At 40.7% G+C, this 15,449-nt stretch overlaps 1 protein-coding gene across 1 annotated transcript in view; it reads left to right on the forward strand.

The window, feature by feature from the left end:
• Positions 1–15,449, forward strand: part of LOC112466310 (mucin-17-like) — a 32,841-nt gene that overhangs the window by 16,256 nt on the left and 1,136 nt on the right. The window contains exons 5-15 of the mRNA XM_025034348.1: positions 1,390–2,892; positions 3,435–3,587; positions 6,875–10,540; positions 11,955–12,137; positions 12,249–12,329; positions 12,656–12,847; positions 13,114–13,450; positions 13,532–13,665; positions 13,823–13,897; positions 14,037–14,742; positions 15,178–15,389. Coding sequence (XP_024890116.1) covers positions 1,390–2,892; positions 3,435–3,587; positions 6,875–10,540; positions 11,955–12,137; positions 12,249–12,329; positions 12,656–12,847; positions 13,114–13,450; positions 13,532–13,665; positions 13,823–13,897; positions 14,037–14,742; positions 15,178–15,389 — 7,242 coding nt within the window. The remainder of the gene's footprint in view (positions 1–1,389; positions 2,893–3,434; positions 3,588–6,874; positions 10,541–11,954; positions 12,138–12,248; positions 12,330–12,655; positions 12,848–13,113; positions 13,451–13,531; positions 13,666–13,822; positions 13,898–14,036; positions 14,743–15,177; positions 15,390–15,449) is intronic.

Below are 15,449 nucleotides of genomic sequence, written 5' to 3' on the forward strand. Positions count from 1 at the left end.
AGCTATTACTCTCTTACAAATTATATAAATGTCTGTTATTTATCGTAATGGAAACATTTTAAGTTCGTAGAAATAAATTTTTCTTGAACTACATGATATAAACCTGAATTAATATCCGATATAAATATATAATTGTAAATACTGTATATATGGAGTATATATTTGCAAATAAGAATATGATGTAGAAAAATGATCTCTGCATATTTAACCTTTCGTCCCACTAGGTGGGTCGTTTTCGTCCGGGCGAAAATCAAATGTAGTTGTAACTTTTGCAAACGCGTAGAAATGGCGCCACTGCGCATCCGTAAAAAAAGTTATGCTCCCCGAGAACCCGCCTACCGAGTTTCAAGGCGCCAGACCCCCTCCAGCCGTCACAGGAGACACGTAATTCTTGAAAAAACGAGGTTGGCGGCGAACACTTAAGCACTTCATTTCAAAATAATTGCATGCAATATTTTTTTTATGAAAGGTACGTTTTTCCCCTTCAATTTCTTTTTTTATTCATTTCGATATCTTTATTTGTCTTAAAGTTATGATTTTTTTAGTAAAAGATGATTTTACAAGTTGTAGTTGTAGTTGCTCCATTTCTTAAATAAAAAATATGTGAAAAAAATTAATTGCTTATAATTTTATGATTGATACTTCAAATTGAAGGTTTGAATTACCTTCATGAATTTTTTCAGATTTTTTGTAACACTTTAACACTTAAAAAAAACGTCAAGACGAAAACGACCCACCTATGCGGCGTAAAGGTGCCAAAAAAACCTAGTGGGACGAAGGGTTAAAAAAAAAAGTATATTGTGCAGAAATATGCTTTACAAACAATCGACAGTAATAATTTCGATAATTTGCTGAACTTTATGCACTTAACGTATATATCTTTTTTTCTCAAATATTTTATATCGCATAATTTCGTATACGGTTTTGCTTACCGCACATTTACATGTATATTACCTTGCATTGCGGGGTTGTAAAGTATTCTTATTTAGGTCGTGGTCTGACGAGAACGATTAAACTTTCAGTCCGCGCCCACGAAACCTTGGTTCGTGTATGTCGTTAGCCAGCTGGTTGCGTGGATCGTCTTCTTTCTTCAGTTCACCAGGCTTCTATTCTTCCTTTAAAAGCAAAGGGTGGGTGTAGCGCTCCTTAGACGATCGATATATTAGCCTTTTCGTTATCACATAAAGATAGAATAGTGTTTACGTTCTACACGAGTGAGTTTTCGCGAACGGTCTTGAGAACGTCGCTTTGAGTCGAGGAAGATAAACCGCCTTATACGAGGTCGCCGCACTAACAGAATTTACTTCCGAGCTTTCGGCAGGTTGCTTACGAACGCTTGGCGATTATCGTCGCGCACTTAAAATGGAGCTCTTTGAACGACCTTTTCAGGCGACGAAACCTTCAAGCTTGGCGAGTCTGTTCTCCGAAAGATCTAAGATGAAACTGGAGTTAGCCAGGAGATTAATCAAACCCGAATTGAACGTTGACGAGAACGATTTCGATGTAACGACGGCCGCTTATTCCGATAAATCGAAAGCGAAAGAAGTTTCGACGGCCAGCGAAAGCAGGAACGTAGAGAAAACGACGAAAGCGACCAGCAAACTGATCGGCGCGCGTGCCACGCACGGAAGTTCGACGATCGCGAGTGCGCCGAAAGAAAAATCGACTGTGAGAGGCAGGTGGAAGCTTTTGGAGACCAGAAAATTGCCGAAAGATCGAAATGTCGAAGCTCCGCTTAGATCGCTCACGACCAAGAAAAGCCGAGTGACTTCTGAAAGAGCGGTCATACCTCCCTCCGTCGAAGAATTGTCAACGAGGAGCGTTACCGAGTTGAATGCACCACGTCGCTATACAACAATTGCGGTTTCACATCGCGATGCCGTGGAAGGAACGGCCACCACGACTGTCGATACGACAAAAGTCCGATCTCGGACGAGTACCACGGGATCGCAGGAGGAGACATCAACATTAGCAAACTCGGTGGAAGAAAATAGCATTATTACAACCATCGAACCGCTGAAGCTAGATAAAACATTCATCGAAACTATTACCGTTGCGTCGATCAAGGACGCGTTAGCGGAATCGAAAGCCCACCCTACGGAGTTCCCTCAAGAGGTGACCCTATCACCGGCCGTCACCACATCGAGCGGTATACTTTCGTCGTTCACGCCGTCGACGACGAAATCAGAAAAGCTATATCCGGTTTATATTCCCGACTCGAAGGAATACAACTTGTTAGACGATAGTGAGAAGACAACGACTCCGAGCGACACGAGTAAGAGCAGCGTTCGAGCCCGTTATACGATACAGCAGGAGCAACCGGACAAAGTGGCGGTTTCTATGGTGACGTCGAGGACCGTCGGGCCCACCAGCAGATACATCCGGAAGAAATCGGGCGTCTTCACGCCGTACGACGCGGCTCCCAAGACATCCAGCACGGAGACAGCGATTACGCAGACGAAGAGACGGGAATTCCGTCCACGAACGTCGACTTACAGGAGGCATTCCGAGGTGCTGACCAGCCAGGTGGCGGTTCGGCAATCGGCGACGGTCGAACAAACGACCGCCGGCGTGCCCATCACTCCAAAGCCGACCAAGTTTGTCTCTCAGGTCGTCACGCCGAGTCCTCGTCCTTCGTCCTCCGAGCCATTCGTCAGCGTCCGAATCGACACCTCGAACGACACCACTACGCGAACGTCCGGTATCGCCGAAAGCAGTAACGGTAACAGCGGCAACTCCAACGTCTTCAACCCTACCAGGAGCACGTATCTCACCACCTCGAACACCACTACGCTGCTCGAGCAACTACGAAGCACTGTAGCACCGCTACTAAACAACTTGGGTGACAAGACCCCCATCTTCTCCGGAGCTTATTCCAACGTGAATACCGCGGTAAGCGATTAAACGTATTTTAGGCGATTATTAATTTTCTGTTCAGCACAAAAGTAAATTAATACGTGTCTTAATTGTATTCCATTAATTCTATAATATGTGTAGTTGAAAGAATGATTACTTTTGTACGCCTATACGTATTTAAATTAAAGTATCTTTTTATCTATTATTTTTATTTTTTTATATTATTAGGTATCTTACTTATCTATTTTGGGAATATTTTATTATCATTAATTAATCCTGTATTAATTTAATTTGATTTAAAAAATTTTATTGAAATAATTTATTGAGCATGTTATTCTGATAATATAATTGTAGGGTGTTATTTATTTCTATCCAAAGTATTTCAACAAACATTATGATTAACTCGTTTGCAGGTTTGTATTACAAAAAAAGAATAAATTTTTATTTCTAGATAGATTAAGCAAACCAAATGGTTTAAAAAATTTTAATAAATGATATGTTTACCGCGATGCATAATTGTAACTTTTATACTCCAGGAAGAAATGTGTTAAAAATATGTAATAATTTTCTACGAATAGAATTCAGCCCGCAGGATAACGCCTAACGGTTCCCCGCCGAGATTCAGCGCGAGATACAAAGGAGCAGAATTGTTTGTAAGAAAACCGTCCGTTGGTCAAGCTGTGGTACCGTCACTCACAACGTCGTCGACTACGGCCTCGACACCGATAGAGGTAAGACTTTTGAGGATTTTGGAGAGAATTTTATGAGGGAAATGTCATCGAGGACAGACGAACCTTTCCTTGTTTAATTAATGCACATTGTACAATTGCACCTTTCAATTACATGCTGTGTACTCAATCGAATAGAAAGCGATGATTCATAAACTTGCCAGCTTTAATTTTTCGCTTTAACAGCAACAATTTGCATCGACGCGATATTCTCGTTTCGCGATACGCTATCTCTCGTCATTTTATGATAAATATATGTTTATCATAAATATCTCGCGTTACACATGTATTCATGATGTATTCATAGAGAAAAAAGCCTTTATTCTTAGAAACAACGATGTTGCGAATTTACGGTAGTTGTAATATATATAGATTTTATATATATGACTGAATATTATATCTGACTTAGCATTATCTCAAGATAAAGTACTCGTATTTTATATGCCCTTTATGTATTATGCGTATATGTATACAATATCATGCTATGCATTCCACTGTATGTGAAGCAGACTTTTCACGTAGTCTAAAAAATAAGCCTTAATAAGTCGTAGTATAAAAAAAAAGCTCGCGACAAAAAGATCCAGGTAAGGCGGTATGCAAGCCGAAAATGCGTTAATGGTTCCCTTCAGAAGAAGTTACGTGAGGTAATTTTCTGTGCTTAAAAGGTGTTCCCTACGAAAGTACCAGAGGATTCCGAAGCAGTTGCACCGCCATGGACCAGCTCTATCGTCTCAACCCCATCGTGCGATCTCGTACTTAATCATATCGATGCAAACAGCCTGCGTTAATCTGACCACCCTCTGATCATAATAAGAAACCGTTTTCATTCGTCACACGCCTTCCTCAATTTTACTCTTTTTTTTTTTTTTAGCGAATACCCGAAGTATAACGACTGTCGTACGAGTTACAGATGCATTTTTCGAATTGCGTTAACAATAGCTTCAATAGATTTAGTCTATGTTTATCTGTGAATATCAACGCACTAAAAAAAAGCACATTTTTCTTGCTTCGAAAGAGCACGTCAGCACAAGCATATAATCATTGCACAAACAATTTACTGGGATTAAGGTCGATTTATAAAGATCATTAAATATCACGTTCTAACACTTAGGAGAAGGATATATTCGTCTCGGAAAAAAAATAGAAGGATGACTTATTAACTTCGAGGAAGATTAATGCACGGTCATCGGTCATGTCACGTTATCTCATAGCACTCACGTATCATACACTTATATGTGCAAATATTGTATTATACAACTTTATATTTTTTAATAATAAATGTATTGATTTTTTAGCATTGCACGCGATTAGCAATTGTCTGCCCTTATTTAGCCATGTTAGAATTAAAATAGAGTTAAAATCAAATAAATATATATATACATATGTTATGGAAAACAGTTTTTTTTTTTTACAAAGGAAAAGAAAATAAAACGGTAAATGTTAATTTCTAGTTTTATCCTTATTTCATCTATGATGTATATTTATAGATATAACAAATTATAAGTGAATTAGAAAAGCAGAATTGAGACGTTTTGAGTAAAGACACACGTGATATTTCTTTGTAACATTACTTAGTCTATATCAATTGTAAAAATCAGATTCAGTTTGAATATATATAAAATGTAGAAGACAAAATAATTTATTGGCTCCAAAATAGTATAACTGCAAAAACTGTAAGAATTATTTACGACCAGAAAGAGTCATATTTTAGACGCAATTTCCATAGTAATTAGATGAATATAATTATAGAAGTGTAATATCTTTTATTATATTACTAATGAAGCTTTTTATAAAATATCGAGAACATATTATAACGTTTCGATAATGTTGAAAATGCGTGCATCTCTGTAGTTCTTGAGTTGTTTTCGATTACTTCAATTTCTGCTAATGTAATATAAATAAAAATTTCTGTACTTTACTAAATCACAGAAATTGTCAACATATTTACAATAAATCCACAGATATTCGTTTCACTGTCCGTCTTTCAGCATTTATCATCCATCTCTGTCATGTTGCATCTTTATCCGCGATTTGATATTTTATCTCGACATTAATGTATCTTCGAGAGTCATCTCGAATACAGATGCAATTTATCTTGATTCTATAAAGACATTTGCATGTTCTATCTCATTAAGGAAATATCGCTCTTGGGCAGCGAGAAGTGAAAGTACACATTCGCATATAATAGATCTATATACCAGTGAGCATTCTATATTTTCTATCTCTCTTCGTAGCACATGATAAAATAAGAACGGTACTAATAGAGGAAGAATATGTTCGCCATCATGCATCCTTCGCTATCAATATGTTTCACTTTTCTATTTTCTATTTCTTCTTCATCAATTAAAAAATTTCGTAGTTATTCTATAATTCTAATATGTCTATTTTTATATATAAAATTTCGTTTTTTATGAAGCTTTTAAAATATCGAAGCGATTATATCAGACTTAGATCAGTTTCGCGCGATAATTTTGCACAACGCGAGTAACTCTGGTACTTCGCACGTGCCGCAAACGTTCGCCGTTTTTGAGGCTTCCATCGGGCAATCGTGCGAGAAATTGTTAATGTAATACTTCCGTAATAATGTAATAGCGAAAGTACGTCGGTGGAGGCCTCTGTAGATGCAAGGTAAGAGCCGGCAATATCCCGTAGAAGAGAAAAAGGTGTCGTAGACGAGAGGGGAACTAGTCTCTCCCCGCTGTTTCTGAGTAATCTTTTAATCTTAAGAACAAGTTCCAAGTCACGGCTGTTACATCGAGACTTTACATTCGGCGACAATTCTCCTTCCTCTTGCACTAGTTCGTACATGTACCCAGAGATGGTGTATGCTCACATATAACCGTATTCACTTGTATAATTGTTAATTGTATTTGTTAATTATATTTGCGTTTAGGTCATAAAAATTGTTTTAGCAAATAACACACTAATCGCTAATAAGAAATATTGTACCTAATTGCGTTACCGTTGTATTCATTTGAGTGCACACCTGTAAATGTTGCAATCATATCACATATCTGTAAATAGAACAACTAAAACGTATTAACTCTTAAACGCGCAAGCTACTGTCGTTCATGCTGTGATTAGCATTTTTTTCAAGCCCGAACCTAAGCTCACGCCAGAGTTCGACGCGCTTAAGGGTTGAAACGCCGCCCTCGACATGTAAATTACGCGCGATTACAAAAAAAGAGCCTCCCAGGTTTAACCGACCTCTGTTTGAACCCAACTAGTTTGTCACCGTAATTGCACCAAAGTGTGTACAGCACTCGCACGCACCGAATTTCTGATTGCAGAATTCCGGTTCGGCACCGCCCGTTGCCATCAACAGCCCCGGCGAGCCCAGATTCGTCACTTTTTATCAGGCGTTAGAGTCGGCTAGCATAAGAAACGAGAATCTGGGCGCGGAAGACGTGCCTCGGCGACTAACTGGCGTGGTAACGAAGGTAGACCCTAACGCTACTGTACCTAACGGCGCCGGTAACGACATTGCTAACAACAATGACACCATCGCATCAATCACCGCGACTACTACAACATCCTCCCCAGATACCACTACTACCACAGACACTACCACTACCGCCGTACAGTCGGCGACAGACAATTCGCTCACTTTGAGATTAGGTGCGGAGGGTAGTACTGACAGTGGCTCGGAAACCGCCACAACAACGGTACAAACCCCCGTAGGCCCGGACACGAACGGGGGAGAAACAACTCCGGTCCCCATCTCGGAATTGCCCGGGACCACCCTCCCTGCTAACACGATAACGAACCTACCACCGTCCGATGCGGATTTCCCGAGTACCACGGAACCGTTCACCACCACCGAAACCGCTACGTCGACGAGCGTCGCCGATGTAACTTCGGCAGCGGATTCCTCCACGGAATCCGTCCCCGACGATGCTCGATCTACCGAACCGATAGACACGAGTATCGGGACCACGGAGGTAGCGTCGCTGCCCATCACCGAGACGATAAATGCAAACATGTCCATCCCCGCTTCTCAGAATCTGCAAACGGCGAGTGATGCACCGGATACAACCGTACCACCCCCGATCACCGAGAGCGTCACCATGACGTACATACCACCGGAAGTGACAACTATGCCCGCGATAAATGATACGTCGGAGAGCGTCGAGACGAATACCGTGCAACAGCCCGAGGAAACGACGTCTCGCACAGTGGAAACTACCGAGGCAGTCGAGGATATAGAAACGAATACCGTAGAGCAGTCCGATGCGACGATTCCGTCTCAGACGACGGAAACCACGAGCACCGCCGAGCCGACCACGACAGAGATTTCGAATGACATAATCGAGCTCCGTGCGACGGCGTCACCCGCCTTCTCGTCCACGTACCGCACACGATTGATCGATTACGCGGAAGACATTCTATCGCGTTTGTCGCAAAAAAAGGGTTTCTACACGGTTAGACCACCGGTCCAAAGGCCCACCGTCACGACGACCGTCTCCCCCGAGCTGTCCAACACGATACCGGATTCGTCGTCGGCAAATACGGAGAACCCGGCGCAACCGGAAGAGACGACTACCGTGCGGGCAGATGGACCGGGAACGACGGAGTCGCCAGACTTCGATGTAGAATTTGTGCCGACCACGACGAACGGACCGGAAGTGACCATTCGAAACCTCGCCACCGCGCCTCAGGGTCAGTCCAACGGCCAAGAGACAAACGCACAGAATACATTAGACTCGAGTACTACAATCGGACAGACGTTATCGAGTGACAACGCGACATCGAATCCCGAATCGACGACGATAGCTCAGGATGAAGAAGCTATGACCGTCACGCTGACCTCGCGGCTCTTCGATCCCGTTACGGAGAACGACCCCCAGTCGTCTAACGATACGTTACTCGCTGAGCTAATGACTATCGCGAAGACTCTCTTCACGGAAGCGATGAACGACACGCGGCAGTCGATTCAGACTGACGGCACGGTAGGAAATGATGATAGAAATCGAACCGTGTCCTTGAACGGCACGTCAGAAGCTACCACTGTACCCCCGGAACTTTCGAGCCCTTTAGAAAGTATAAACGTTACAACGCCCATTGATTTACCCGGAAACGAAAGAGAAGATAATTCCACCCCCGGCCCTGTTGTAGGATCGAATATTACGTTAGTGGAATCTAACACGCGACCCGCCGATGTCGAAAACCCAGTCAATGTAGGTGATGTTACAACAATGTCCCTTTCGCAGATAAATACTGAAACACCAAATATCATTATGGTTACGGGCAGCATGAGTTCGGAGCTAACCACTAATACGTTTGACTCACAACTGTCTAATCCGATTGAATCATCCAATAATAATACCGAACAACCATCTATTATGACTGTTCCGAATAACGAGGTCGAATTGTCGAATCGTTTACCGGAATTCGGAATGGACCTCATTACCAATAATCCCTTAACGACCTCCGTTACCGCGAATACAGAGAGAATGCTGCTCGACGTCGACATAAACGAGTCCACGACGTCGGACACGGTAACGGAATTAATCACTAGTGTAGCAATGACGGAAATAAACGTTGTACAAACGAACGCCGTAAACACCACTAATCAGACACCGGAACCCACCACGATAGTGCCTGCATCTGACCCGCAGGCTACAAACGGCCAATCCCTCGTAGCAAATGCCTCGGATATCGGTACAACACTTCCAACGGTATCCGATACGAGCGATACTCAGCCATTTGGTACCGAACCTCCCGTCACGGAATCAGTTCGTAACTTAATAAGTTCCACCGACACCACCACTAATCGATTCAACGACATAACAACAACAAATGCCCCTCAAACGCTAACCGATCTCGTAAGCGAGATGCCAAATCTTATTGCCCGTTTACAGGATACAACGGCAACGACAACAACCGCCCAAGGGACGGCTGGTTCGAGAATCATTCAACCCGAGCAAACGACCGAAACCATCATCACCACCATAACAACCATCACCGTTCCTAACGTCACAGCATCAACCATCAATTCCACCACGACCCCCTTGTCCTTTGTCACCGCGACACCTGTCCTATCCTCATCAGTCGAACCAATGACCACGACGACGTCGACAACGTCGTCGCCATCCGAGCTCACTACCATTGTCGGACCGCCGTCCGAAACGACCACCACGACTGCCGACATAAACGAGAACCTCGTCTCCACCGAGACGACGACCGATACCTCGACCACGCAAGGCACAACGGTCACCCCGAACGAATCGGACGACCTGAACGCGATATCTAGGATAAACGGCGGGGAGGCAAGTAACGCGACGACGACGACGACAAGTGCCGCACCACTCACGAATACCTCGGCCACAACGACTACGTCGACTACCGCACGGACTACTGTGCTAAATCGAGTATCGCCACCTCCGGTGTTCACGCCTTTCGGCGCTTTGAACACAGGACCCTACGTGGGACGTTTCGGCGGCAGTCAAGTGACGTCGGCCCCGAGATTAGGCTCTTCCAAGGCGCCCGTTCGCGATTACCTGATTTATGGTATCTATCCCAACAAGACCATCGTGCGGAAGCGGCCGGAGGACAATCTGATCGACGGCAGAAACGTGGACAGCCCGTACGTGATATTCGGCATCTATCCGGACGGCAGATTAGTCCGGAAGTTTCCCAACGGGACGATAATACCGGAATCACCCAGGAACCCGGTCGAGGTTGTGTTCACACTTAGAACTACCACTACTACTAACCGACCAGCACCCAGGCCCTACTATAACCAGGCTAACCAAGCGGGCGTTTATAACAACCAGTATCAAGCCCCGGTGTACTTTAATAATGGTAGACCCGTGGATGAGCTGACGGGAGGCGCCCAGAGCCCCGGACCCCTTGATTTTGGACTTATCGGTAATGCGATCGGCGTTACTCCTGGAGGCCCCAATTTCGCGGGACCATTTGGTCTCCCTGCTAGCGTCCCGAGCACAAACAAAATGGTATCTCTATCTCACCTCTTCATCAAATTCGTATTTTATACGCGCAACGAGTTTGATCAGGAATCAAATCGCGGTTGAGAAACGAGTCGCGTTTCCTGGCTCTTTAGATATTTAGAAATCGTTGCTGCGCGAAAGTAACCTGAAGTGATTTAACGTTAATATGTAGAAGTCAGATTTTTATTAGAATTATTATCTGGATTTTATTATTACAGTTTCTACACTTCTAAAAGATTGCATATTTATCTCGTTATCTCGTTTTTAAAAGCTGTCGTTATTCTAGTAAACGTTATGTTGTAGAATATATATAAATTTCTATTCAGTTCTGAGTTGCGATCTGGAATTAATATCGCGTTTAAATATAATATCAATTAAAAAGCAGATAATCACGCTTAGTGCGAAATGCGGATATACGGCATGTTAATGGCCAGCATTTCTAATTCTTTTTGTTTCTATTCAGCATAAAATATCATTCGGTAAATTATCGGTTTCATAACACGCTCTTTCTCTGTCTCTCGCTGGATAATTGTTACGTAATATTGATAGATTAACAATTCAATTTCTCGATATAACTTTGTAACTTGTCTTTATAGCTTCCCTTCTGGCAAACTTTCTTCTTTCATAATATGCTTTACATTTTCGATGTAATTTTAATAAAATGCATTTCAATACTTTTTTTCCAGGTCAAAAATATCGAATGCTACAACGGCTGTACACAGAGTATTATTGTAAATTTGTAAATAGTTGTGACACAGATTTGTAGCACTTTTGTTCGCCCATTTGCACTTTTGACTTATTTTTTACGCACTGTACATTCTGTTAGATATAGCATATGCAATCTGATCATATGGTCTCACTTGTGCTGAATATTTCGTATATCTCACAGTATACATAAAAAATATTTTATAAATTTATTGTTACAGATTATATAACGCGCACGACATATGTTATACCAAATTAAAAGAAAATATTTTTATTATCCTTTTGAAATTTTTTTATTAAAGCTGTGTTCAAGTATTTTTATATTTTACATTAAAATGAACTGTATAGAATGACATCTTATTATGACATATTTTTTAGTCCGATTATTTGCAGACACGTTAAAAACAATATTTTACTTAAAAAATTACAAAATATATTTTATATTTTTGTTATAAATTTTTACTAAACGAATACTTTTAAAAAAGTAAAATTTTATTATTTTAAAACTAAAGAATTCAAGATACAAAGGAAATCTAAAAAAAGAATATTAAAGGGCATAAAAATATTATGTTTTTATTTGATAACAAATGACACGATCGCACCAATCTCGTTTCTTTCGCAATATTTGAAGAATATTGCAAGTTTATGAATTCTATTTCTATTCACTATATTAAAGTTTTTTTATAAAATCATTAAATGGACGTAAATATTTCAGAGTGATATTTTGCTAAATACCCAAATGGGTACAATACCGAATGCGTTCGGTAACCTGCAGTCGCCAAATAGCGGTCAAACACAAGGTCCGATCGGCCCTCCTATTATCCAGGATCGCGAAAGAAACGAAGCTTCTCGGACAAGAGTGACGTCTGATCAACGTAGCTCTGTATATATCGGACAGGTAGTGAAGAAAATCATATGTGATTAAACGTTATGTGATTAAACATTATGTGATTAATGATTAATGAACTAAAAGAGAAAACACTTTAAAGCAATCATAAATATATTTCAGGATAAATTTATTAATTATCAGATTGACGGTGCACCTGTTATCAATCCAAAAGTCGTTGATGTAAGAATAAATTCAGTGGCTGTAAGTAATCAAATAATAATGTGAACAATTTTTAATGATAGATATTTCTTCTTACTAATAAATTTTCTTGCTTCTGTTTGCTAACGATTTAAAAATTAAAAAATCACACGCCTTTCTTGTCATAGCAAAAAAAAAACAAATATCTTAATTCACGCGCTGAATGTAATCTATTATATATTAAAGATATGATATGAGAATCACACTTTTTAACGATGACTTACCAAACTAAATAAATATTGCGAAAAATATATAAACTATAGCTACTGCAAGTATGTAGAAATAAAGAATGTATGAAACACAGAATTATCAATTTATTATGTTATTAGACTTCTGTGAACGAAGGTACGGCATCATCCACGGCGTCAATCCCGCCCTTTGAAAATTTGCTGAACAATCAGGCAGGTGGTAGTGTAATAACAGCACCTCCCGGTTTTCCTTGGAGGGACCCTCTTGATCAGATATTCGGTATCACCACCAATTCACCTGTGCAAACAGCATCTGTGGCATCAAATCAATTAGTGCGTATTATATAAATAGCAATTGATATTTAAAATTGTACACAAATATTTCTAAAATGTGACTAAACATGTATTAGAAGCTATTATTAAATAATATATTAATAATAATATAGATATTAAATAATATATTTCTTGAAATCGTTACATTTATTTAAAAAATACAGGATAACGAGAATAAATAACGTTTAAATATTTATCGCACTTTTTTTCTGTTTTCTTCATTCATGTTGTTTTATTCATGAGTATATTCTCTTTATTATTTATAGGACGAGCCGACCGAAAGCAATGCGCCGATCATGTCGCGTCCCATAAATTCCTTGGTGGAAGTCTTCACACCAATGAACAGTGCAACGCCAACATCCACAACCAGCACAGCTACCGCTGGCACTACACCTACTACTACTACTGCCAGTACCACCACTACTCCTACTACTACTGTCGGTACTACTCCTACTACTACTACTAGTACTACTACCACGCCAGCACCAACGACTACTGCTGCTACTACTACTACTACCACCACCACCACGACAACTACCACAACGACTACTACTACTTCGACTACAACCCCTGCAACGACCACGACAAGCCAAACAACGACAGGTACAGCTACACTTACTACAATCCCTCGGCTTGCACAAGCCGCTTCCTTCATAAATACTTACGCTGTACCGTATACAACAGGTCGAGGAACAGTTCCATCGTCATCCACCGCATCGATAATATCTGCGGACAACATATTAAACAGATTACAAACGAATACGATGGAGAATCCTTTTGGTACTACGTTCGGAGATTTGGCTTTCCTGAATTCATTGGTAAATTTTGTTTGTTTACAGTTTATATCAGCGATCTTTTCACTATTATTTCTTCCTTGAAGTATCGAAAAACATTGAAGAATACTTGATTGTATAATGTAATGAGCTATATAAGCCAATAAGTTAGTATAGCAAAGAATCTTCTTATCTTTCGTAGTTACAGAATAACAACGACATTAAGTCTACCACGCCGAAAACGCTGAGTGAGGTAGAGCAAATATTAGCAAACAGGGTGAGCAAAATAAATAGTAACATTTAGAATAAGCACAGTTACTTTTCCATTTAATGTATAAAACATATAAAATTATTAATTAGCAAAATTAAATTTAACAAACACTTTCCGTTAATATATGTTTTTATATCTCTTGTAGATTTTATCGCTTGCACTGGCTAATCCTGGACCGACGCGATCGCCAAAAGCGATTCAAGCCGTGAATTTGAATACGAATCCGAACGCCGTCAAGAATCGCCCGTCATCCGGATCATCTTCCAAGCCGATAATAATCGACTTATTACCAGTTTCACCACCAAGCGTTACCAGCAGCAGCACATCACCTACGAAGAGATACACCGAAGCAATTACGACGACAAAAGCTACCACCGCGTCGACTATCACGACTACGGCACCAGTCGTTATCACTGCCAAGCCTAAAACGACAGCGAGACCCAAAGCTACCACGTCTCAGGGGCCCGTAGGATTTGGCGCGGGTTTATGGAAAGCGTTGTTCGGCGGCAACAGCTTCTTCCAAGCGACTACTGCAGCGAGTGCTGCGAAAAACACGAAACCGAAAGCTGCAGTTAAAACGACGACTCAAAAGCCTATTGGGAGCACTCAGACACCGGCGCAGATGATCAAATCGCCAACGACGACGAGAAGCGTGGATATCTCGGATATTCACGTGGCCTCGAGCACATCGCTCGCGGACAGTATCATTTCCGCATCGACGCCAAGCACGGTCATTTCAACCACGCTCTTAAATAATCCGAATCCTAGGTTGAGCGACGCCTCTACATCCACGTTCTCACCCGAGGATGACGCGAAATTCCTGGCTGCGCTCCTGCGAGCCGTACAAACGGGTAAGTCGTTTATACCTTTTATCCTTTTTTTATATAACGAGATATTTTAACAAAATATAAATTTAATTACAACCAAATTTATTTAATTGAAAATTTAAAAAAACGCATTTGAAAATAATCAGACTACTTAGATTGCTTAGAAGTGTGTTTTCTTGTGTTTTTGAAATTGTAGAATCTACTTATAAATATTTTTACTAGCTGCGAAAATAAAGAGAAATTTCAAATGTAGAATAATGAACACTTCTTATAGTTTCACAGTTGCTAAATTCGAAAATGGATCGACAAATCCAAAATTCTGAATTTAACGAAGATCAAAAATAGAAGAACCATTTTAAAATCTAAGAACAATATTTATGTTTTTCTAAATCGCTGATTTTGAATTTTAGATTTTAAGTTATTAGTATTTAATGATCTGCAATAAATTTTTTATACTAGAAACGAGTACATCTGCGAGTACAACGCCTGGATTAAGTGACGATGATGAAGCTTTCCTGAGAGCTATTTTAAGTAATCAGGCTAGTGTATCTACCAGCACGGCATCATCCAGTGAAGTGAATCCTGCTGCTTTGTTGGCTCTACTCCTAAAGCAGCAAGGTATAGAACCCACGACACCAGCAACGAAACTTAGGGAACAATTACAATTATCCGTGAGTATTCTCCTTCCGCTATATTTTCTGAAATTCTATTTATGTGATTCTATTAAATGT

This window comes from Temnothorax curvispinosus, unplaced genomic scaffold, assembly GCF_003070985.1.
Source record: "Temnothorax curvispinosus isolate PA1 unplaced genomic scaffold, ASM307098v1 QBEX01016033.1, whole genome shotgun sequence".
Taxonomy (NCBI): domain Eukaryota; kingdom Metazoa; phylum Arthropoda; class Insecta; order Hymenoptera; family Formicidae; genus Temnothorax; species Temnothorax curvispinosus.